This window comes from Lissotriton vulgaris, chromosome 2_1, assembly GCF_964263255.1.
Source record: "Lissotriton vulgaris chromosome 2_1, aLisVul1.2, whole genome shotgun sequence".
Lineage (NCBI taxonomy): Eukaryota > Metazoa > Chordata > Amphibia > Caudata > Salamandridae > Lissotriton > Lissotriton vulgaris.
In genome coordinates, this window is record NC_141687.1 from 1,490,072,275 (window position 1) to 1,490,097,290 (window position 25,016).

Below are 25,016 nucleotides of genomic sequence, written 5' to 3' on the forward strand. Positions count from 1 at the left end.
TTTAGGAATTATGACATTTCAAATATAATCTGGATACCTTTTTTTAAAAAGTTTTGTACTTGCAATGGTTTTTTAAATCACGCAATAAATAAAATAAAATAAAAAAAATATATATATTCCGGTTTTTAGCAACCCCGCCCTGCCTTTCTGGCCCACTGGTACTCCCTCCACGGGCCGTGGCTGCCCACGATAGCAGGCGCAAAAAACATCGCCACAGAGGACCTCCCCAACTATCGCTAATGAGATGCAGAGTAGGCATTCCCATGCAAAAAGCAGCGAAAACATGACACCTCAACATTCACAACGACCAGCCAGATCTGCGATAAGAACACAAAACACGTGATAAGGCGTGTTAGCAGCAGGAAATTAACACCAGTTCTGACTTGACCTGGTGTAAAGTTGGATGGCAGCCTGCAACACAAAAGAGAGCCCAGCCTAGGGCGTCGTCAGAAGGGCAACAGATGCCATGGAGCCACTCATCACGCAGCTCGGACACCCAAGAGGGCAACAACACCCACCCGGCACTCCCCTCGGACCACCACAGAGGCAGCGCAGACAAAGATAGCAGCCCCCCAGGAAACGCACCTACCTCACAGTCCCGGCATCTGACAATGTCACTGTCCACTACAGGCGGAAAGGGATAACCATCCTACGCATCCTGGCCATCATCGCCTAACAGGCCTATGGCACCAACACAGTGGACAACCAACATACCACCCCACACCAAGCTGCTGGCTGTGCTGCACCTGTTGGCCCCTGGCACACCTCAACCAACACCCACCAGAGTCGGTGGAGTCTCACAGCCAGCCACATCCAAGCCCCGCACCTGTCCTGGACATCGCCATCACCCTGGCACCCCAGTCCCCATACATCCAACACAATTCGCAGGACCAGCTGGAGACCAAGCAAGGACCATACGCCATAGCCAGATGCACGGACGTGTTGGGGCTATCCACTGCACACATGTCCCACCTGTGCCCCTTGGTGACACAGCACACAATCAGTGCAACAGGAAGCACACATCACACACCAATGTGCAATCAACATCAGAACACCGTGGGACTGTCACCAATATCGCCTCCAAATATACAACCAGTCTGCATGATCCCTTCACCCTCCGACAGTCCATCAGCAACCAGAGTTCCCAGGATAGCACCAAGGGAAATGCACAACCCCTTGGCAAGTGCCAAATTATCACCCCACTCACCTCAACTCCAGAACCATGCAATCCACAACTCCGGCAATGCACACGTCACAAAATCATGACGAACATGCACAACAACATGCCCACCCACCAGACATGATAGAACAACTTATAATGGTAACCTGGGCTAGCCGTAAACATGACCAATCAATGGCATGGCACCTCAGCCACACAATAGCCGAATGTGGGGAGAGTTGGCAACCAAGCATGTGTGAAGGATGCATTAGAACCATGATTGGGAAAGCACAAAATGCCAAGAGTGGCGACGATGTGCTGAACAGACCGCAGTATGCAGAATACACCCATAGCCACGGTGACATACACCTCTAGTGTATGGAGTGTGGTGGACAGTGGATACAACCATGTCACAGCAGCCAGTGGGGGTCCTTGTGGGAAATGTTGCTTGTTATGCCCCCGTGAGCGTGAGCAGAGTAGGAGGGCCTGGCGTATGCCAGGCCAGCATAGGGGTGTGAATAAAAAGCACATAGCCCTGGGTGTGGTCCTCTTCCGGAAAGCCCAACATCTCTGCTAGGATGGCGTCTCCCACCCCGCCACAGGCCGACACCATCCTCGTTAGCGGGGTTGACTGCGATCCTGTGCACCTGCCATACCAAGGCCCGCTGGACTGCAAACCTGTCAGGCCCGACCCTGCGCAGCCAGGGAACACTGATCAGCAGCCGACACCGGAGTGTGTCAAGGAGGGCACACCATGTGCCTGTGTAAGCTCCAAGCCAGAGGCCCGCGATCCCGTTAGTTTGCATGCAGACTATATGGCAATGTACATTGTGACTGTTTGGGGGTGCTGGCTTCTTCTGTGGGACAATGTACATTTGGACTACATGACGGATGTGAGTTTGTACGCATACATTTCCATTTCACAGTTTCCAGCTCTGTCAGATGTAGTAGCCATGTTTCTGTGCATGTGCGGAGCCAGTTTTTTTCTCTGCAGTGTAGGCTATGCACGTTGTTCCACGTTGTCGTCAATGTGTGAGTGCTTTTTGTGGTATGTGTGGGTGCTGCAGTGTGCTAAGGGGATCTCGGACATGATCCTAGGTGATTATTGGCGTGCAGTGTGCTACACCTCGTTGTGCATGTATGCCATTGTGCCAATCTCCCCCCGTCACTCCAGTCCCTGTTTGTTGCAGTCCCTGTTGAGGTTGTGTATGGTCCTCTCGAGCTGTGTCCATACTCCCTACTCCTTGCACCGTCTCTACACTGATGACTGTGGCCTGGGTTTCGTCTAGCTCCTGCGGGGGCGCTGGACTGCCTCCTCATGTCGCTGTTGCTGCCTTCCTGTAGGCAGCGGGTTGGTACCTGGTTTAGGTAGTCACGTCATGCCGGTGCCTACTGGCCTCCTGGTTTGGCCTCCTCAGCACTCCGACTGCAATCCAGGTGGTCTGCTAGTGGGTCAGTTGCTGGTAGTGTTCTGTCACCTCCGTGACGCTGGTCTTGTTTTGCTGCAGTCAGCATCCCGTCTTCCTCTCCCTCTTCTCCTTAGCCTTCCCTGACCCCGTTGTTCCTTGCTGGTAGACTGTGGGGGTTATGGGGTTCAAGTTGGCCTCTGCACTGGGTCAGGCTGCATCCATGTTGCTACAACCTTTGGCTTGTTTCTGATGTTTGAGACCCTCCGGGTAAGTAGTGCGCTCTACAAATGCCTATGATTGATTGATTGATTTATGTATTTTTTCTGTGGTTTTTATGGTGCTTTTCCCGCCAGACGCGTGGGATTTACAAGCCTGTGGCTAGTTTTCGCTACTTTGAGTACTGCGGTTGGCCTCATTGCAAGTTTTTTTGCACTCGTGTATCACATTTTTGCGGCGTTGCATTGATATTCACATTTGCCGCGTTATCTGGTGTCTATCGCATGCTCCCGCCGCGTTGTGAATACCACGTTGACACAGGTTTATTTTCCCGTGATAGGCTGCTATGTTGAAAGTTGCATTATGCTACTCTTGCGGAAGTTATCACACATTTTTGTGTGTGTTTATATTAGTGCATGTTCCTGGTTAGGCAGATTTAGTCGGATGAGATGCAAATGCATTTCTTCCACCCTTTGATGCAGAGCAGACTGATGCCCTTTTCCCCATCTCTCTGAGAGGAGACTCTGTATTCAGTTTTCTTCATATTTGGACTAAGAATATTTTCTAGCTCATTCTGCTAAAGCTTAATGTTTATGCTTTATGTTTCTCGACACAACTCTTTATGGGCTCCTGACTCACACCTCCAAATGCTTTGTCATTTATTTCAACTTTGGCGTGGGATAGGGTCGTTTCTTAGTGAACGCGCTTGTTATATTTACCTTGTTAATGCTTATTCTTTTATGAATTGGTTCATTCTACTCATTTTTTATCTTTTGGTGATGATTATGGAAGAAACTACTTAAATACACAAATGAATTACTAAATGGAGATATAATAAAACCCTTTAACTCAACTAAACTCTCTTTCTTGACTCAACTAAAAGTAATAAAAAATTGATATGGTTAATATTTATATTTAATTCAATCTTTCAGCTAACAACAAAAATCCATCAACCTGAGAGAGAGAGCTATTCGGTTTTCTTGTGGTTCACTGAAAAAATATCGATGTAAAAATATAGGAGTAAAAAATATTGATGAAAAAATATAGTATGTAAACATATTGACTCCCATATACTTAAACAGGTACATACAAAAATATTGGAAAACAAATATTGATGTAAAAAATATAGTTTTACAAATTATCGAAGTATATATATATATATATATATATATATATATATATATATATATATATATATATATATATATATATATATATATATATATATACATATATATATATATACAAAAATATTACATATTTAATATGTTAAATAATCAAATTAATATAAAAAAATAAGTTGATTGAATATACATTTTAATAGATATAATAAATAAACTTAGTTAAAAAAAGTTCAACATCAATATTCAAAATCCAGTGAGGGGTAAAAATTACTATTCCCACTCCAGTGAGTGCAACAGTAGGGAAAGTGTTGGACAGTGGAGGGGTAAAATTTTACTATTCCCACTCCAGTAAGTGAAAAAGTCTGGAAAGTATTGGATAGTGGAGGGATACAAATTATTATTCCCACTCCAGTGAGTGCAACAGTAGGGAAATTGTTGGATTGCAGAGGAGTAATAATGAATATTCTCACTCCAGTCAGTTCAAACTTAAAAACAAACAGAATTAAAACATATTATAATGTTAAAAAGAAATGACAAATACCAACAAATATTATATTACATAAAATAAAAAATAATTTCCAAACAAATACATATTTGTAATTAGAAATTACAAAAACATCAATTATTACATACATTTACTTTTTTTATTTCCTGCGCTATAAAACCACACAATTCAAAACCCACATCTAAACTTCCTTAATAACCATAATTAATTACCAATTAAAGAAATATTATCAACGAAAAAACAAATTAAAACTCCTAAAAATTAATAAACTTCCCACACTTGGCCCCTATAAACCCCACACCGCCACAGCTAAAATTAAACTGTAAAAAAATGTAATTACACAATTGAAACCTATTTTCAATTAAGAAAATAATAGTATTTACCAACTAATTATAAAGTGAGTAAAATTAATTTACTACCCACAGTGTACCCCTATAACAATAAAACCCACACAAAAAATATAAACAAAAATATAATTAAAGATAAATTAGTTAGTTAATAATAATAATCAAATAATTTTTATTTAATTAAAAATAAATTACTTCCCACCTATTACCCTGATAAGCCCCACAGCCCACACCTAACATTAAGTAGACAAATTCCATATTTAATTTTCAAACAGTTAATTAATATTTATTAACAACTAATTATTAATTAATTACACATAAATTACTTCCAACCCTTTACCCCTATAAACCCCACAAACCGACACCTAAAATGAATTACACAATGCACATAATTAATTTCCAATCAATGAATTTAAATAACTAATAACTAATGATTAATAATTAAAATAAATTGCTTCCCACCCTTTACCCCTAAAATCCCACAAACCACTCCTTAAATAATCACACAATTACCATGATTGACTATCAATGAATTGATTAATATTAATTAACAACCAATTCATAATTAATTACAAATAAATTACTTCCCACAATTGACAGGATACATTTTAATTCAATAAATACAAAATAATCGTTAATTTAATAAATTAAATTACTTTCCACCCTATTCCCCTGTAAACCCAGAACCCAATACGGAACAAATATATACCCATTTTATTTAAATTAGAATTTATAACTACTAAAAATGTAACACATGTGTTAAAACACATTAACAATACATATACACAAAAATATACATCACATACATTTAAAATATAAACTAAAATACATAACAATAATTAAAAAATTGATATTTTAAACAACTATATATTTTGCAAACAATAATGACTTCTATATTTTTTAAAACAATATTTCTTACCTTGAATTCGATATTCTTGACCACGATATTCTTATTGACAATATTTCTGAATCACAATATTTCCAACTCGATATTCTGTCTCAACCATTTCTTGTTGATGAGTAAGGAACAAACTGAACTCTTTACCCAATCAAGTTTTATTATAGCTCTCAATTATTTTTCCCTGGAAATACACTTTTCAATGTCAAGCGCCGTCGCCTCGTCATGCTTCAACACCCTGCGCATGCTACGAAAGATCTACAGGTGGATCCCCACCGAGACTAGGAAGACGGTCACCCAGGCCCTCGTCACCAGCCGACTGGACAACGGCAACTCCCTCTACGCCGGAACCACTGTCAAACTCCAGAAGAGACTTCAGCGGATCCAGAACGCCTCAGCAAGACTCATCCTGGACATCCCCCGACACAGCCACATCTCCGAACACCTGAGAGACCTGCACTGGCTCCCGATCAACAAGAGAATCACGTTCCGACTCCTCACCCACGCACACAAAGCCCTGCACAACCAAGGCCCAGGATACCTCAACAACCGACTCAACTTCTACACTCCGACCCGCCAGCTTCGATCGACCAGCCACGCCCTCACCGCCGTCCCCCGCATCCAAAGAGCCACCACAGGAGGAAGGTCCTTCTCCTACCTGGCCGCCAAGACATGGAACTCTCTCCCCACCCACCTTCGCCTCACCCAGGACCACCTCTCCTTCAGGAAGCAGCTCAAGACCTGGCTGTTCGAGCAGTAGCAGACCCCCCCACCCCCAAGCGCCTTGAGACCCTCTCGGTGAATCGTGCGCTATATAAATGCCTTGATTGATTGATTGATTGATTGATTGAAGTACTCTATTTTTAATGAGATACAAGTTGATACTGGATACTATTGAACAAGGTTAATTTGTCAGTAATGCTGTCATACTTCTGTAGCTTCATTAAAGCATGCATAGCTATGTTTTGAATACATTGCAAATACATGACTTGATACAAAAGGAAACCTCCAAGTAGAGCATTGGTATAATCAAATTTAGAAATAATGACAGATCTGGCAACGCTGTAAGGTTGCTTTTACCCTATTCATTGAAGTGTATGCTTTAATTGCTATGGAAGGAACAACGCAATGCATGCTTACGTAGTTTTTGAGGTTGATACTGTTGTCTTTAAGTTAAGTGCACTGTACAAATGAAGAAATGCACTTTGGGTAACATAGAAATATTAGATCCCATACTTAACCTTGTTTGTGACATTTACTGCCAGTGTCCTACATCAGCTGAAATTAATTTATATGTTCATGTCTCAGCAGAATATTGTTGAATATACTTTTCATAGGCAAGGCAATGACCGTCATGAAAATATAAAGGGGCCTATTACGATGGTGGCTTCGGTCAGAGGCTTTGCGTCCGCCATCACCAGTTTCAACTCTGATCCGCTGACTATGATGCAGCCAGTCAGATTGAAACCGTCCTGACATTCTGCTTGTTTCCAATGGGCTCAAGGTGCGCAGCATCCAGTTGGAACCGGCTCGTAATCCGAAAGGGCGGGCTTTTCTGCCCTTAGGATTACGATGCATGGTTTCCGGCATGGTTTCCATACCGGCCTGTCTGACATGGAAACCATGTCAGTAAGCGTGTGTGGGGACCCCCAGATGGGCTCCCTTGTGTGTGCGGCCTCCGGTGGAGGGCTGAGGGGGCACCTAGGTGGCCACAGGGTTCAGGGATGAACCAGACCTCTCATTTCCCTTTGGGAGCATGTATTAAGGCTGTTTAACAGCCATAATGCATGCTCCTACTGAGAAATGTTGGGATGCGACCGAACAGTGTTTGTTCGCATCCTAATGAGGTGGGCAGGACCACCGACCGGGTGTCGGTCGGTCGCGTTTACGAGACGTGTCAGGTGGAAGCAATTCTGCCCAACATCAGAATCAGCCCCAAAGTGTTGCTTCAGTACAATTGTTTCTGATCATGGTCATACCTAACTGTCTTAGCAGAATCACTCAAGATCTAACAACATTTATTCTAGAACAGGGAGTGTTCTGAGAAGCTGCATATTGTAGAGTTTTGAGAGATTTTTCTAAATATATTTAGTTGCAACTGATTCATGCTGCTTAATTTTAATTGCCATTATAAACTAATGGGGTAACCCAATCATTGTCCACTGACCTGGGTATTGTGTAGTATAGAAAAACAATTGGTCCTAGACTTATTTATCACGTAATATTGAGTCAAAATACATTTTCGATTTGTAATACAATTTAGGCATGCGTAAGATCAGCATAAGGTACTAACTATACATAAAGCTTCAAATGTGCAGCTTTTAAAAGAACCACAACACCCTCTGATTCTTCAAGAAACTATCTGTTTTATTCACAGAAACATAATCAGAAGGTTAGCACATTACCATCCTATATAGTAGTTATAGGGAGGTTGCTCCAAAGTGAGGAGGTGAAGGAGTAGTGAACATGTGTGAAATAGATAAAAGAGATAAAAGGGGATTTCACAGTATGAAGGTAGATCAAATACAGAAAAATTACAATAATTCTAATCGGAAATGGTTATAAGTAGCATCAACACCAGTTAGTTATGGCCTGTCCTTCATTGATCATTTACGTTGTTACTCTTGTTAATTTTCAAACAATTCAGAGAGGGATCATCTGTTGGTTGGACGGTATAATGGGGGCATAAGGTACAGGCCCACTTGGGGATGAATGTGGATGTTTTGACCCAACTTAGTGCATGGAGGGTAATTACATCCTTAGCTTGTGGGTCTTCCTCGGGACAGGGGTAGAGTGGGAGGCAACCTATACGAATAATCCTGAAGTAATATTTATTACCATATTATTTAATTATTCAATTTGTACAGCTCTTGTGTCCGACACTAAAATGCTGTTAGAAACTGACTATGGGGGCCTTTAGGAGGCCCGCTTTATCCTGAGTCTTCTGGTTAGGGGTTGAGGGGGTACCCAGGGGACTCCCCTGTGAAACTATGCACAGTGTGGCGTACACCATGGGGTGCCCGCCACAGAGTGCAAAGTTTTCCACAGACAACCATTTTCCCCATAGGAGCCTGTGGTGTCGGTCAGAAACACAGACTCCCATTGAAGTAAATCGGAGTCCTTCCGAACGTTGTTCGGTAGCATCATCATCGTTCACTGCGAGTCAGTCGGAACCGAATGTGACAAGGAATTGGGCGGTTTAGTTTCCAACCGACATCGTAACCAGGCCCTAAATGTTCCCAATTCGGAATGCAAATATATTCCATCATGGTAGGCTAGACATTAGACCTAGGCATAAATCAACTGTGAACTGATACTTCTGGACGGCACCTTTCCCTGGGGCTCTTTGTCCTAAAACTTTAAAAAATCGTAACTACAATTCCTCTTATTTGATATTAGTCATTTGGTGTTATTTCCGTTCTTAAATGAACTATCTATTTGTAGAAATTGGTTGTGAAACACTTATTGAGTTGGGTTTTCACTTTTTAATTGTTTTTGTAATAGTAAATACTTTACACACTTTTTCTTAACTCAAGCCCACCCGCTCAGTGCCATAGCTGCCATGGTATAGATCCCAGGTTTATTGAACTTGTTTGTTACACAGAACAGGATTGTGGTCTTATTTATTTGGAAGTAACGTACATACTCCCCAACTAATAACCTATTTTCTTATAATGGGGCAAAAGAATCATAATTGTAAATTTTCTAAAAGTGGGCTAGCTTTCAAAAGAGTATGGTTAATTAATACCAGTGTAAAAATATACACAATGATAAATGTGACTAATCTCAGCAGGGTCACATTCAAGATGATCTCACCTTAGCATTATTGATTAATTCTTTGGAGAATCACACCCGCAAATCCAAATATGGCCACCACACTGTTCAATTGTGGAGCAATCAAGGGTGGGATGCTTCACTTGCTCTTAATAGATGCAGAGAAGTCTTTTTATAGGGTATGCTGGCTATACCTCTGGTACATTGTGGTTCAGTTAGACTTTTGTGCATAGTTTTCACGATATATCTACCTCTTGTGTAAGTGTCCCTATGATGAGTGTTATCTCAGAATTCATGTGCAGTGGAACTCATCAAGGGTGCCCTATCCCACCTCCAGGATAGGATAGAGGTGCAAATGTGCATATATGCAGATAATCTGTGCCTAGCCTGGAAAGCTAGAAAAAGAGTCAGCCACCTTTGGATAGCTTTCTGGATGTCTTTTTAGTAAAGGTAAAATGCAGATTTAAAGTAATAAAGATACAAAGAGCGCTGATCTGTGGTTTGTAGCAAACGCACAGCATCTAGGGAATTAGAGTGCTGCAGTAGTAGATAGTATTGTCTGGATCACTAATAAACCCCAATTAAATCATTTTACAAGATGATGAGAAATCAGAACCCTCTTTCTAGCAGCTTCTACAATGTGATGTAGTGTAGTAAATACTGCTGTACTATTCATATTCCTAGAAATCTTTCATCAATTGCCATTTCTAGCACCCAACATTGTTTTCAGATGCCATAAGAAGCTTCATCTGGAGATATCAGAAGCCCGTAGAGCCATATGGCTCTTCATTCTACCACTGGATGGAGTTGACAGAGCCCTGCCTGATTTTAAGTTGGGCTGAAATTAGGGGAAAGGATAGCTGCATAAATGACACCAACTTTGGATTTATCACCAATATACATATTACAAACTTTTGGGGGGAACTTTCGAGAGACTAGTGGACTTGTAACCACATTACCTATATAATAGTGTTACATTGCTGCAATAAATATGCTTTCTGCAAACGACACACTAGAGCCAAGGTTATGCTATATAAAATAACTAACAATAATGTATATACTACATTTCTAAAATATTTTTATGAAGTAATATCATGATCAGTTGATGCATCCAGAGACGTACATTTTATCTACTCAAAGTAGACATAAAACCTTTCAACCTAATGGTGTAATATATAGCTCTTGTGCACAGTTACTTACCTTGATTTAAAGCTGTCAGGTGGCATGAGTTCAAGAGTGTGAGTTGGTCCATATAGATTCACAACAAACAGTTTTACCGTTGGATTTGTTTGGCCAGCCTGGAGAAAGCAAATAGGAGTGAGCTGTAGCAAACATTGGAAGACGACATTGTTGCTAACGAAATCATTCTATGAACAGCACCTATTTTTACAGGCTGTTTGTTTTTATATAACAAATATATAAACAACACACTGAGCTATTTAGTTGAACCCACATGTGTTTCTTAAATTGCTTTAGCACCAAAAAGGCACAACATAATATTAATATTCCAATAGGAACTATGATTTAATATATTTTTTTTAAAAGAGTCAAGGTGGTAGATACAGTTTTGAAATATTTTTCGTTAACTTTTAACAGAAGCATGCTCCCAACATTAATTCATTCCGTCTTTACACGATCTCAACATGTATCATTAAAGATAAACACATTACAAGTTATCTCGTAATTTAAAAAGAATAAATAAGTGCAGAGACTATTGAAAATACCTAAAACATTTAAAACATACCAAAATATTACGCCTTACTTAGAATTCAACCCCCTCGGGAAGTACATTGTGATAACACCCGGAACATGAAGAGCAACTAATGAGTCACATTGTGTCAGTTAAGATAACACTCGCTTTCTTAGTACCAACGTGCATTTCAAAGAAGTCATCAGGACAAATAGCATATATTATAATCATTGGATGACCAACATAGCAGTTGTAAAACAACATACTCTTGCTCTGTTCTAAAACGTATTTCAGAAAGCAAACGACCCATTAACACGTGGCATAATCATTTAGTTGCTGAAGAAAGAGTATTGCAACTTTGCATTTAGAGAACGTATGCCTGCACAACAGGGGCACTATAACATTTCTAGTATTGAATAGATAGTAACTGCAAACAAGCATTTGCAACGCAATAGGTCTCGCATTTGCGAGAATTAGAACTATTGGCGTTCTGAACGACAATACTTTTTACTGTTTTGGTTTGCAGTGGAGTGGACACCTACAAAATAAGAAACATAGAATCAGGCGGCGCTGTGATGTACCATGAAGCGCGGCAACTGTGTAGATGAAAGTTATGTGCGTGGTGACCCGTGAAGCGGGTGCGTGATGAAATAAATGGAGCACAGTGCTACAAACAGAAGTGATGTATTAGGAGAGCCAACCAATGAGGAGCCAGCAAAAAAGACTGATGCACAAGTGAACCAATGGCAAGCAGCACGCAGGATTTCTACATTTATGATTACAGCAAGTCTTCTAGACAGCGCATTTGTGCTACTTAAGCGCGACCTAAAAATAATATATAATCAGGGCCACTGGAATTATGCAGCAAGGGAGGACCAAAATATGCATCAGACTTTACTAAATTATGCAGCATGAAAATACAAATTGTGAGGCATAATGCCGCACATTTTTTGTGATAGTATCAGTTCATTATTTTGTTGTTTTTACCAATTATTACCGTTTGGTCAAAGGTTTCACCTTATTGATACTAGTTTGACACCCAAATATAGCAATATGCAACTGAAAGGTGAACAGTCAACCAACATGTCACTGCAGATTTAGTAATGTTTTGGTCAGTGTGAGCTAAAAACAATTTTTCTTGTTAGAATCTGCAATTTATGCAGCAGATGATGGGTTAAGTGGCAAATGCGGCAAATTGATCATTATGTGAACACCGCCAGGGCTGCAAAGTCCCATAATTTCAGTGGCTCTACATATAGTATATTTTCAATGACGCAGAAGTAACTTTGGTGCAGTGAGAGTATTGTTAGATGTGTATCCATGAGACAAAGGTTCTAATCTTAATTCCAGTCCTTTGCAAATAATGTGAGATTATGGGTATAATTTAAGATTCATGGGCATATTACCAAGCAATAGCGATAATTATCGCTATTGCTTGGTTAGAGACAAAAATTTACCGCAGAGCTGCGGCGATTTTTATCGCAAATAAACCTTGGTATTACCAAGGTTTATCGCAAATGCGATAAAAATCGGCCGCAATGCATGAATATCGCTGAAAAGTCAGCGATATTCATGCATTACCGAGCTAATGCTCTTAGCCATGTTATCCACCTACCATTGGATCACATGGCTAACAACTGCTCAGGGCAGGTGTTAGCTTTTGGAGATATTCGCGCTTAGCGCGAATATCTCCAAAAGTTGGTAATAGGAGATAGCGATGTTAGCGACTGTTTCCAGTCGCTAACATCTTGGCACGCCCACTTTGCATGTCATTAGTGATAAATATCACTGACATGCAAAGTGGGGCCCAAGATGGTCGCTATCTCCTACTAGCTGTCGCTAACTGGTGTTAGCGACAGCTAGGTAATAGGGAGATAATTTTATCTCCGCTTTCTTGGCTTTTAAAGCCAAAAAAGCAGAGATAAACCCCCTTGATAATATGCCCCCATACAACTTAAATTGTAAATATTTACAATGTAGATGATGTTGAAACACAACTGTGCGGTATGCTGCCTAGTGCTGCCCGATTACTGTCTCCCATCTGCCCTTTTCACCAGTCCTTAAGCTTCACCTCCCCATGACCTGCATGTCCTGCTGCAGTACAAATATTATCTTCTTAGTGCTCTGTTGCTTGGTAGCACCAAGTAACCACTACAAAAGATGGATGGATGGACTGGGAGTTTTTTATTATCATTATTTTTTATGTGCCTGCTCTAGACATCTGTTTAAGCAGTTAAAAGCAGCAGGGCCTGACTCAACCTTTCATCATTCTGAGGTCACTGCGATGAGTGCCATTGGCAGTGGGCATTAATACCACTCATCATCCAAGTACTTGAACCCCATTCATTTTTTGCTCTGCAGTTGTCCAGTAGTTTCATTTTCGTTTTTATTGTTATAAGTTAATAAAACCCATCACAATATTTTACAGACAATACAAAATAATAACACTGTTTAAAATAAAATACTTTGCTTTTGTAGTTTGTCAATTTTTTAAATGTTCACGTTGTTATTTTAACAATTCGAGATATTAAAATGATTGGCGTCTCAAATGTGTTAAAATTTAATTTCCTTCTAAGAATGCCAAGTAACTTTCAGCTTAATGCTTATGAAGTGCGTGTGCATGAAGATGACAAATTACGTTTTTATTTGACTTCTGCAAAGTGTCAAATTGCCATATTTTTTAAATGTCATATAACTGTCTTGTACTCACACCCATCTGAATGTTTAGTCATTATGCGGACCCGCTTTCTCGTACTGGAACTGTACCCTTAGATCTCTATTTGGGTGATTTATCATGTGATTGTACAAATTTCAATGGCTTGCAATTTGGTTGAGGGTCCGTAGAGTCAAGGCTTCTCATTATTGCCTTTTGACAGGCATAAATCCCCCTCCCATTTAATATCCGTCTTAAAAATATAAGGTGTGCTTTCCTTAATGCAAGACATATGTAAACCAAATGTTTCAAGTATTAGAGAGTGCAATGCTGGATTTTAGCAAGCTGCAGTGCTTGGGCCGCGAGCCACTGCCAGTGCAGGCAATGTACACATACACAGCAGAAGGCGCTTAGGAAGTCGCAGGCCTCCGCCAGACCCCTGAAGGCCGTACTTGTTTACTTTGCAGTTTCACCAAGTTGCTGTTTTCCTGTAAGAAGTGATTGGCTGTGAAAAGCCCTATGTGTGTGTTCAGCATAAATTCCGTGCATGTTATGGGGGATGCTGCGGGCTGGAGGAGTGTACCTGTTTGCTGTTGCTGGAAGTAATACAAGCTGTCTGTGTGAAGTTAAGGTGGTTGAGTGGGTTCAGCCGAGGCCCGTGGAGGGTGTTTCGGTGAGGCAGAGAGTGGGGGTGGGGGAGGGGCAGGGTGGGGGTTGGTAAAAACCGGAGTATGGATAATTGAAGGTAAGTAAACAATTTAATTAATAAAACGAATTTCGTAGGGCACCCTGCATCACATTTTGCCACCGAAACTCCCTCCAGGGGCCGTGGCTGAGTGGGTTGGGGGTGCCCTGCAGAGATCTGTCTGTACAGTGCGGGCTGCAGTTGTCAATTCTGGCGGCCTATCATCCGCGTGAGATTGATGAGGAGGAAGTTTTTACTTGGGTCGGACTACATTTCCAAGGCAGTTCAGATTGTTGATGAAAGCGTTAATCTAAAAGGAGGCTCTTTGTATAAACTTTTACACAGACATAGTGAAAACACTATTTGTAAACGTTTATACGAAGAGCTGTCAACAACAATCCCGACTGCCTTGGAGATGCAGTAAATATTGCCCTGTTGATGGAATAAAGTCATATTACCAATCCTTGCTGACACTGCACCATACAACACAAACATAAAATGTGCATTACAGGGAACACACCGCCTGTAGCTCACTGTGTGAACAGATTCACTTCTTGGCACACTGCTGTAACTTGTATTATAACACCCTGTTTCTGTTTAAGGCGCATGACCCATCCATGTGGTATTCAAGCTCTGTACTAATTACAAAAAAATGGTTCTCATTCTATTTATAACTAAATGACATGAATATTGGGAAGAACCTGTGCTGGGTCTCGAATATTTGACTTTTAAAGCAAGCATGCCATACTGTGAAACAGGCGCTCCATCAACTAAGCTATTTCCTCCGCACTGCGTCAATGCCACCATGCATGGTGTGTGCAGTGTCACAGCAAGCACTCCTGGACACTGATTGGGAAACATGCGTGTCTCCATATATCACTGACCCCTCAGCAACCCCATTGAAAACTCCCAACTGTATTAACTTTATGCTCGGCCTGCTGACCTTTCTTTTGTCCGAGGTCAAAGGTTAAAGATTAGAGGCTCCCATATCCTTCTAATGTACCCGATGGCACCAATAAAATGAGAAAACAATGGAAAGCTGAAGCTGAATGGAAAGGAACCAAATATGAGGGGTGGCTATCATGGAGAGTGTCTCAGCTTGCACTCTTTCAAGCAGGAAATGAAAGAGAGCCTATTACCAACTTCGCCATAACACGTGTATTGAAAATACAACTTGCGCAAACAAAAGCCCCGGGGATTTGATGAATAAATACATTAAAAATTTTAAATAACAGAGGAACAGCTCTTTGACACAAGTGAAAATTGTTGTAATACCAAGCTGGAGCAGGAACATACCAAGGGAGCTCGAAGCGGAGGGAGTGAAAGGATAAAAGAGTTCTTCAAAGGACAACAGCGTAAAGATAGGGGAGGTTAGGCGCTGCTGCCAGGGAGGACACAAGTTACAAGAAGGTGGGACACTGAAGATAGATTAACCAATAGAGAGGGAGCCTTTTTTGAAGGACAATTGAAGTGAGCAATAAAAAGTTAATGGGTACGCTTTATGCCAACAGAGAGAATACTTAATGTCTCGAGAGACAGCGCATGCTCTGCATGCGTTGCCTAGCCTCGACCTAAAAAGACAAAATACAGTAAAGACAGTCGATTTTTCATCACATGGGCAAATACATATATCAGAAGAGGAGTATTGCCCTAATGGAAATCATAACAATCAACAAATCGTACTCATTATAAATCTAGTCGGCATTGCTCATTCATATACATTCTGTTTAAAAACTGAGGGGTATATTCACAAGAACGTGTGATAACTTCCGCAAGAGTAGCGTAACGCAGCTTTCAACATCGCAGCCCATCACGGGACAATAACCCAGTGTAAACGTGGAATTCACAACAATGTTGTAGCATGCGATAGACACCAGATAACGCCGCAAATGTCCATGTGAAAGTCAAAGCTATGCCGCAAAAATGCAATATGCAAACACAAAAAAACATGCGATGAGGCAAATCGCGGGACAAAAATCAGAGACAACCAGCCACAGGCCTTCAAATCCCATGCGTCATGCGGGAAAATGCACTAAAAGAAAGGAAAAAAAATATTAACCAATTCTAACTGCGTAGCACCATGGATGCACCCGGACCTGGTGCAGAGGACAAGCCAAACCCCACCAGCACCACAGAGGACCAGCATGGAACCCAGTGTTCGGGGAAGGGCAAGGAGAAGCGGAAGAGGAAGACGGGGTTCAGTCCGCAAGCAGACTGGATCATCGTCATGGAGGTCATAGGACATTATCAACAACTGTTCGGCACCTCCACTACGGCACTAGCAACCCAAACGGAAATATGGCAGGCCATAGTCATCAACGTCAATGCAGTCGGAGTGTCGAGGAGGTCACTGGAGGAGGTCAAAAGGTGCTGGCATGAAGTGCACAGCCAACTCAAGGACAAGCTCTCCGCCAACAGGAAGGCAGCAAGTGTGACTGGAGGTGGGAGTCCTGCAATATAGGAGGAGCTGGATGACCTGGAGGAAATGGTGGCTACAGTCAGCAGTGTGGAGACTGTGGAAGGAATTGGGGGCCATGGCACAGCCCAATATGACCTGACCAAACAGGAACAGGGTGAGTAATGACCAGGGACAGGGGGGACAGGGGAGATGGGCACAAAGGCAAACATGCACTAGAATGTGTAGCACACTGCACACCCACAATGATAATGGAACATGTCACTGATAGCCTTGGCACACTGCAGCACACACAGAAACTCCAAGTAAGCCCCTGTCCACAATGTGCGCAAAGGGGCTCCCCTTGATATCACCAATACCACAACCTCCCTGAGGATAAAATTAAAAATTATACTACACTGGATGAGAAACTTAATAAGTTACAAATAGACATCAAAAACAGAAAGCAAAGGAAATTGAAACGAGACGAAAATGATTATAGATCAGGTCGTTTGTATACGTTTGCGAAAAGGTTTGATTACTTAATGAAGAAAGCACCAATAACTAAACAGAAAGGCAGTATTCCATCTAGCAGTGACATAGATGCAAACTCAAGCAACTTATCAAGTAGTGAGAATGAGGATATACCAGAAATTACTTTACCCCCGACCCCAGAGAATATTTTTTTAGAAGAAGTCCGCAGACTGAGGAGAGGGAATCGGGATACAGAGAACAGGAATCGAGATATAAATGCACAAAGACCAGGCGAGGGAGGAGAGTCAGGAGGAGGACAAGGAGTGAGAATGGGTGTGAGATTGAGATCATGGAAACCCTAATGTCAAAAGATGAGTCAAAAGTGCGAGACATAGAGATCATTAATCTATCGTCTTGTGAATTATCTGATAATATGTGTGTGCTCAAGAAAGATATGGGGTTTTGCCAGTTGACTAAATCTGATTGGTTTAAGACTAAAATTGATTTATATAAATTTGTGCGAAGACTCAAACTAAAAAAGTTTTTTGCAAATGTACCTGAGAGAACTAAACATGTAAAAATAAAACCTATGAGCGATTTAACGATTGAAGAACTTAAAGTAACTCAGCTATTGCTTTCCCTTACAGAGAAAGAGGATGATCCTGTGACAATCTCAAGGTTACTTGAAGAATTTGAGCTAGATCGCTATCAAAGTGAGAGTAGTGGACTTAGGACTAAATCGAAATGGACATCACAATTAGGAACAGGTAGCACTATAGATGCTTTCTATAGGGCAGTTACTTTGGCGATAGATAGACTAATTGATAAAAAAACACCAGAATAGATTGAGAATGAAGGGAGATAATCTTACATATGGTGAAAGAGAAGCTCTGAGGGAACTTAGTGATAATAGGAGCATAATTATCCGCAGAGCGGACAAAGGTGGCAGTATCGTTGTGCAGGATACACAAGCTTGTAATGATGAAGTATATACACAACTAAATGATGAGCACTAATATGAAAGATTGTCTTCAAACCCCCTTGAGACTCTTACTAAGGAAATTAACTTACAATTGAAACAATGGTATGATCTATCACTCTTGGATTATGATGAATATATGTATTTGTTGGTAACCACACCAAGAGCGCCTTGTATGTATACCTTACCCAAGGTGCACACGTGCTTGGATAAGCCTCCTGGGAGGCCTATAGTCTCAGGTATTGGAGGGCCAACTGAGGGATTGTCACAATATGTGGATAATTTTCTTAGATTGTATGTTCAGAATCTACCTTATTTTATTGAAGATACCAAACATGTACTTAACATAATCAATGACTTGGTTTGGGAGGATGGAATGATTCAGGCTACACTAGACGTAGTGTCGCTAAACACTAATATTGATCATGAACTAGGAATACAAGCAATGGATTACTTTCTGAGTCGTAGATTAGCTGAGTTTTATGAACATACTCAGATGATTCTGAAAATGACAGAAATGGCTTTGAAAAATAACGTGTTTTTATTTGATGGACACTGGTTCAGACAGCGCCTTGGGACTGCTATGGGTTCCAGACTCGCTCCATCCTTTGCCAACCTTTTCATGGGCTGGTTTGAGGTAGAGCGGATCTGGGGCCATCGTGGGCAAAGATGGATACAATATATACACTATTGGGGTCGTTTCATCGACGATTGCCTATTAATATGGACGGGATCGACGGATGAACTGAAAGGTTTATTTGACTACCTGAATGACAACATATTTAACCTGAAATTTACAACTCATTATGACAATGACCATATAACCTTCTTGGACATAGAAATATTTGTAGATGGAGACAGACTAGGTAGTAGGATGTTTAGGAAATCCACTAGCTGTAATGCCATCTTACATGCAGGAAGTTGTCATCCGAATAGTCAAATTAAAGTAATACCTTATGGAGAAATGACTAGAGCCAGACGAAATTGTACTAATGAGAAGGATTTTGATTATAATTTAAAGGATATGTCACATAGATTCATCAATCGAGGTTATTATAAACAGACAGTTGTGAAGGCTGAGGCAAGAGCAAGGAAACTGAAACGTGATAAAATTTTACAGAAAAAACAACAGAACACTGAACAGGGGACTGAGAAAGTACGAATGTTTACTACTTATAATGCAGATAGTACTAAGCTCTACTCTATTCTTAGAAGACACTGGTATCTACTTAAATTAGATAATGATTTGTCACCTTTACTAAATGAAAAACCAAGTGTGACATATAAGAGAGGCACTACATTGGCCAACCTGATTAGCCCCAGTTACCCGAGAAAACCCGAGAAAACCCGAGAAAACCCGAGAGTGTAATCTGGTTAAGAAATAAACTTAAAGGTTTTTATAAATGTGGTAAGTGTAGCTCTTGTAGATGGGCTAAAAGTAAGATAACAACCTTTAACTACAATGACTCAGGGAATTATACTATAGACATGTTTTTGAATTGTGATACAACCTATGTGGTTTATGTCATAGTGTGCAGTTGCAGCAAGATCTACGTAGGTAGCACCATTAGAAGACTAAAAGATAGAATGATGGAACACTTCAGAGCTCTAAAAAATGGTGATACCCGTTACCTCACATATGGTTCAAAATAACGAGAATAGAGATCAACATCAATTCAGTTTCCATGGTATTGATCACGTGAAACGAGACCCAAGAGGGGGCAACAGACAATTACAACTGAGAAGAAGAGAAGTGTTGTGGTTAATGAGATTGAAGGCGATTGAGCTGGGGCTGAATGTAGATAATGAACTGGAATATTACCTTGGTCAAGACTAAGAATAATAGCCACTAGGCATATGTAAATACGTTGTTGATCTGTAAGATATGAATACCATGATGATGAACACGTGCAATATTTTCTTTTTGTACAAAAGTGCTACTATGAAATGTTGAGATGTTTATAGGACCTCTCCTCTCTCCGGAACCTCCCAACCTCTTTTCTGGTCTTTTCAGCTATTTTTATTTCCTTAATGTTATTTATTTTTATCACAATTAACCCACACTCTTACGATTAGGGTCATTGGATCCGTTGACAAATCTATTTGTCTATATAATTACTATTGATGTAATAGGAGACGCGAAGATTTATTACAAGTACATTATATAGGTACTAAGGTTTTGAAATATGCTCAGGATGAGCTCCTCATTAGCCCTATAATAGAGGTATATCAATACATTGCACTACTCAAGTGCACTTAGGATATATAACAGTCCCACGGATGATTACTCTTAAGATCCTGTTACGAAATCGTATTATATAGAACTACTCTTATGACGTCAATACTGTATTATTGATGCAGACTATCTGACTTTATAATATGATACCCTTATTTAACGATGATTAAATACACTGAGATTTATTTAACGATGTTAGGTTAATTTTGGAATGAGTGACTACAATATTGTACGAGAATACAAGAATACTGATAATTATAGCTACTTTACTATATAATAAGTGATAAATTCACTTCTCGGCAAGATTTAACCATTACAAAATGGCGCACGCTCTGTTACATAAATAGATACTATAATATGGCGGTGATATAAAATGCTGAGACTTTTACGGATAAGAAGCTATTTACCGAAGTATGTGATGGGTTACTATAGTACTTTACGAGATCATGAGAACCGATGTTTACAGCTACTATACTGAAAAATATTTAACAAAATTATTTTACTTCATGATTTGACCATTACAAGATGGTACCCGTTACTCTTCCATATAAATAGACACTCTAATATGGCAGCGATGCAGTACTCCGGGATTTTTACGGATAGGGAGCTGTATATTGAGGTAAGCGACGGAGCATAAGGGTGAGACAGAGGGGGACTTATTATGGCTGAATGTGTTGCTGAGATGCAACTTTATTTGTTTTTAGCACACGGACACGTGGCTTGGGAAACACTCTTGATACCCTACGAAGTGGGAATACAAAATAGAGGTGAGCCTTGTAATTAGTTGGTTAACATGAGGATATACCATTACAGAGGTTGTTGCATACGTGCGATTTTATATTCCTTAGGATACAAATAAATTGGTTACAAGGTTCTGAAGGAGTAATGACATTTGGCATACATGCCTAATGAGGTGAGCTTAAAGTGATTGCGCTGTAGACTGGTACAGGTGGTGTGGGGTTTGATAATTATAGAAGTTCTACTTTTCTTTTTGAATGCAATTACTGTGCTATAGTGACTAGACCGTGATGTCATGGTATGACCGCAAACTTACGAGAATGGTGAGTTGACTAAGGAGTATCCTTAAGTTATTGTGAGCACTGAGAGCCTGACTTTGCACTTTTGGATAAATGTATGGTTATGATAATATTTTGACCCTCTACTAATGGAGGAAAGACTGAATCACAAGATACCTGTTATTAGCTTAAGCCGGAAACGCAGTGGACTTTTTTGTTAGTGAAATTAGCTATTACACAATGGTGATTCTAGTATGGACCTGGCCTTTTGGTTTTCCTTTTCTATACTATATTCTATTACAACACTGGGTGATTAAAGGGTGTATCCCTTAATTCTCTATAGAATTGAGATTTAGGTCTACTTTACGATGTAGTATTTTAATGATGTATATTATTTGTCTTATATGTTGTTGTTTGGGTTGCAGCCCTGAAGAAGTCTATAAGTCAATCACTGACTAGACGAAACACGTGTTGGCTTCACTTCCCATAGTGTTTGGGCTTTGAATTTGTTGGAGAAAAAAAAAACTTGGATACAGACATCTGAGAGATACAAGTGGAGGACTGTTACTTTACATACTGCAAGTGCTCGGAGGAGCTTTTGTTATGATTCAGGATCACCGGAGGGTGGTTTGATCTGGGATTGTGGTAACTGACCCAATCTTCCTGGAGCACTATTTTGAGACTTGGAACATTGTGACTAACCTATATTTACTGTATCAAACTGTTACCGCATTTTTCGTATAGCCTTATATCATATTCTCTAAGGGGTAATGCCGATAAAGGGGTACCTCAGGCGCTCGTCCTACTAGAACTGTCGGCGGCGTTCGACACGGTGGACCATAACATCCTTCTCCACCATGTCGACCAGGCCGGCATTCAGGGCCTGGCGTCTGCCTGGCTCAAATCTTTCCTGTCGGGCAGAACCCAGGCGGTCCGCTTAGGCCCTTTCACGGCCGCCAAGGTACCATCCATTTGCGGAGTGCCTCAGGAATCATCCCTGTGCCCTCTGCTCTTTAATCTTTACCTCCAACCACTTATTCATTCCCTGAAGAGGTGGGACATCGCCGTCTTCAACTATGCAGACAATCTGCAAATCATCTTCCCCCTCAACACTCCTAATGCAGCCTCCAACTGTCAAGCGGTTATGCTACACATCCAACAATGGATGAATCTTAACCAGCTCAAGCTGAACCCGGGGAAAACTGAGCTAATTCTCCCGAGCAACAGCCCCACCTACTGGGGCCCACAGTTCTGGCTGGTTGAGCTTAGCTCCCCGCCTGCCCTGGCCAAGTCAGCAAAGAGTCTTGGGGTCATTATTGACACAGAGCTTTCCCTCAAGCCTCAGGTGGGTGCTGTCGTGTCATCATGCATGTTTCAGCTCAGAAAAATCAGGAAAGTCTCCCACCTCCTCACACCTGAGGCTCTGATACAAGTCCTGATTGCCCTGGTGCTTTCCCGCCTGGACTTCTAAAACTCTCTGTACCATGGCCTACCCAAATCCCTTCTTTACAGGCTCCAAATTGTACAGAGACAGGCGGCTAGACGAGCCTACAAAACCCCAAAGTGGCAGTCTGCGAAGCCATTACTTCGCAAACTCCCTTGGCTGCCGGTTGAACGGAGGGCTGCATTTAAGATCGGCTGCCTGGCATTCAAAGCTGTCTCTGGGACTTCTCCTGCCTTTCTTAAATCCCTGATCACCCCCTACTGTCCGGTACACAACCTACAGTCCTCTCATCACCAGCTCTTAGTTACCCCCCCAATCAAGCTCCAAAAATTCGGCGGCCGCTGAATCACTCACTTGGCCCCCAACCTCTGGAACCCGTTGCCCATCTCGCTCAAATCTTCCAACTCTCTTTTGGATTTCTGAAAACTTGCCTTTTCACACAGTCTGGCTAGACCCCCGTGCCTACACCTCTCAGCACTCAAACAGCGCCAGGAAACCTATGGTGACAGAGCGCAATATAAAACCCCCTTAAGATAAGATAAGTTAAGATAAGATCGTAGTAGGCTATACCAGTCATTGAAGGCCAGCTCCAGTGTTAAAGGACCGAGTTGAAGGCTTTAACAAGGGAGTGGGACTTTAATGCCAGTATAGCCAGCTATAAGGCTAATAGAATATTCTGTCACAAGAGCCATAATGTTCTACAAATAAACCAAAGGCGTCATGGAGCCCGAGGGATTGAAATCCCCTTGGGCTCCATGAGGCCTTTGTTCACAGCACCAGCTGTGAACTACAACATTGGAATGTTGAACCTGTGGTCTTCTACCGGTCATTAGGAGCCTGGAGCACTCCATTGTTTTCAATGGAGCTCCCAACATTCCAATGTTCTAATGCATAAGGAGGCAAAGCCACCAACAGCGGACTGGACATGAGTACCGTTTGGGCTAAAACATTAGGTTATCTCTCAAATGTGGACTAGGGATATTGTGCACTATGTATGCATAATCTCCTTGAGATTAAGAATATTATTTGTTGATCACTGATGACCTACACTTGTGATCTCATTATTATCAATGTAATCTTTTTAGGTGTCACCTTGGAGAGACTCTTCCCAGTATATTATATGGCAGGACACATCTGGTGCCTGGATGGAGCCTATAAATAATTTTGAGGTCTAAAATCTCCACATAAGGAATATATAGAACCTTAATAGATTTGAGGTATGTTCCACTTGAATATTTAATGTGGGTAAGGAGGATGACATAGACGGCCTTTCTAAGTTCAAGAACAATGAGCAGGAATTCAATATATACTATGGCAACAGAGGACTTAGGGGCTCAATATGATGTCGGTGGGTCCGACATCTGCGCCTGCGATCAGCCCGCCGGATTACGATGTGGCTGGCAGAGGCATCGGGTAGAGGGACCATATGCAGGGCTTCCGACGGGCTCAAGAAGCCCATCAGTGCCTCAGAGGGTCAATTAGGGTGGTGCCTGCTCAGGTACGGCTGTTGGGATTAAAATGTCCCCTCCCACCTGCCCTTTAATGTCGGTTCACCTGCTATGAAAAGAAAGGTGGAAAGTCACTTTGGGAGCCCCTAGCAGAGCCCGGTTCTCCCCTGGCCCTCCGCTATGGGGCCTGGGGGGGCTCCAATGGTGGCCCTGTAACCATCCCTGAACCATGTTTAGGCACTGCATGGTGCCTGTCACACAGTGTAAGGATGTTTTTAAACTGTTTATTCTCTTTTGGGGAGTGTGCTGCAGTCCACAGCACATGCCGTAATAGAAAGTATACACATTGTGTCTGCTGTAAAGGCGGTCGCATTGTAATCAGGGCAGCGGGACCGCCAACTTCTAGTGGGTGGTCCTGCTCCTGACACAGTGCCGGTCGGGAGAGAGTCTGACAGACATCATAATCAGGCCCATAGTCACTAGCTATGGCACATTCTAGCAGTTTATGTAAATGTCCCTATAGAGTGAATTTGTGTCTGTTCATTCTGTAAGAAATGCGGCACA

The 25,016-nt window shown here is 41.4% G+C and overlaps 1 protein-coding gene across 2 annotated transcripts in view; it reads right to left on the reverse strand.

The window, feature by feature from the left end:
- DPP10 (dipeptidyl peptidase like 10) overlaps positions 1-25,016 on the reverse strand; it is a 1,575,897-nt gene that overhangs the window by 495,756 nt on the left and 1,055,125 nt on the right. For both annotated transcript variants that reach the window (XM_086957361.1, XM_086957360.1), the window contains exon 10: positions 10,633-10,730. In XM_086957361.1, the coding sequence (XP_086813487.1) occupies positions 10,633-10,730 (98 nt within the window). The remainder of the gene's footprint in view (positions 1-10,632; positions 10,731-25,016) is intronic.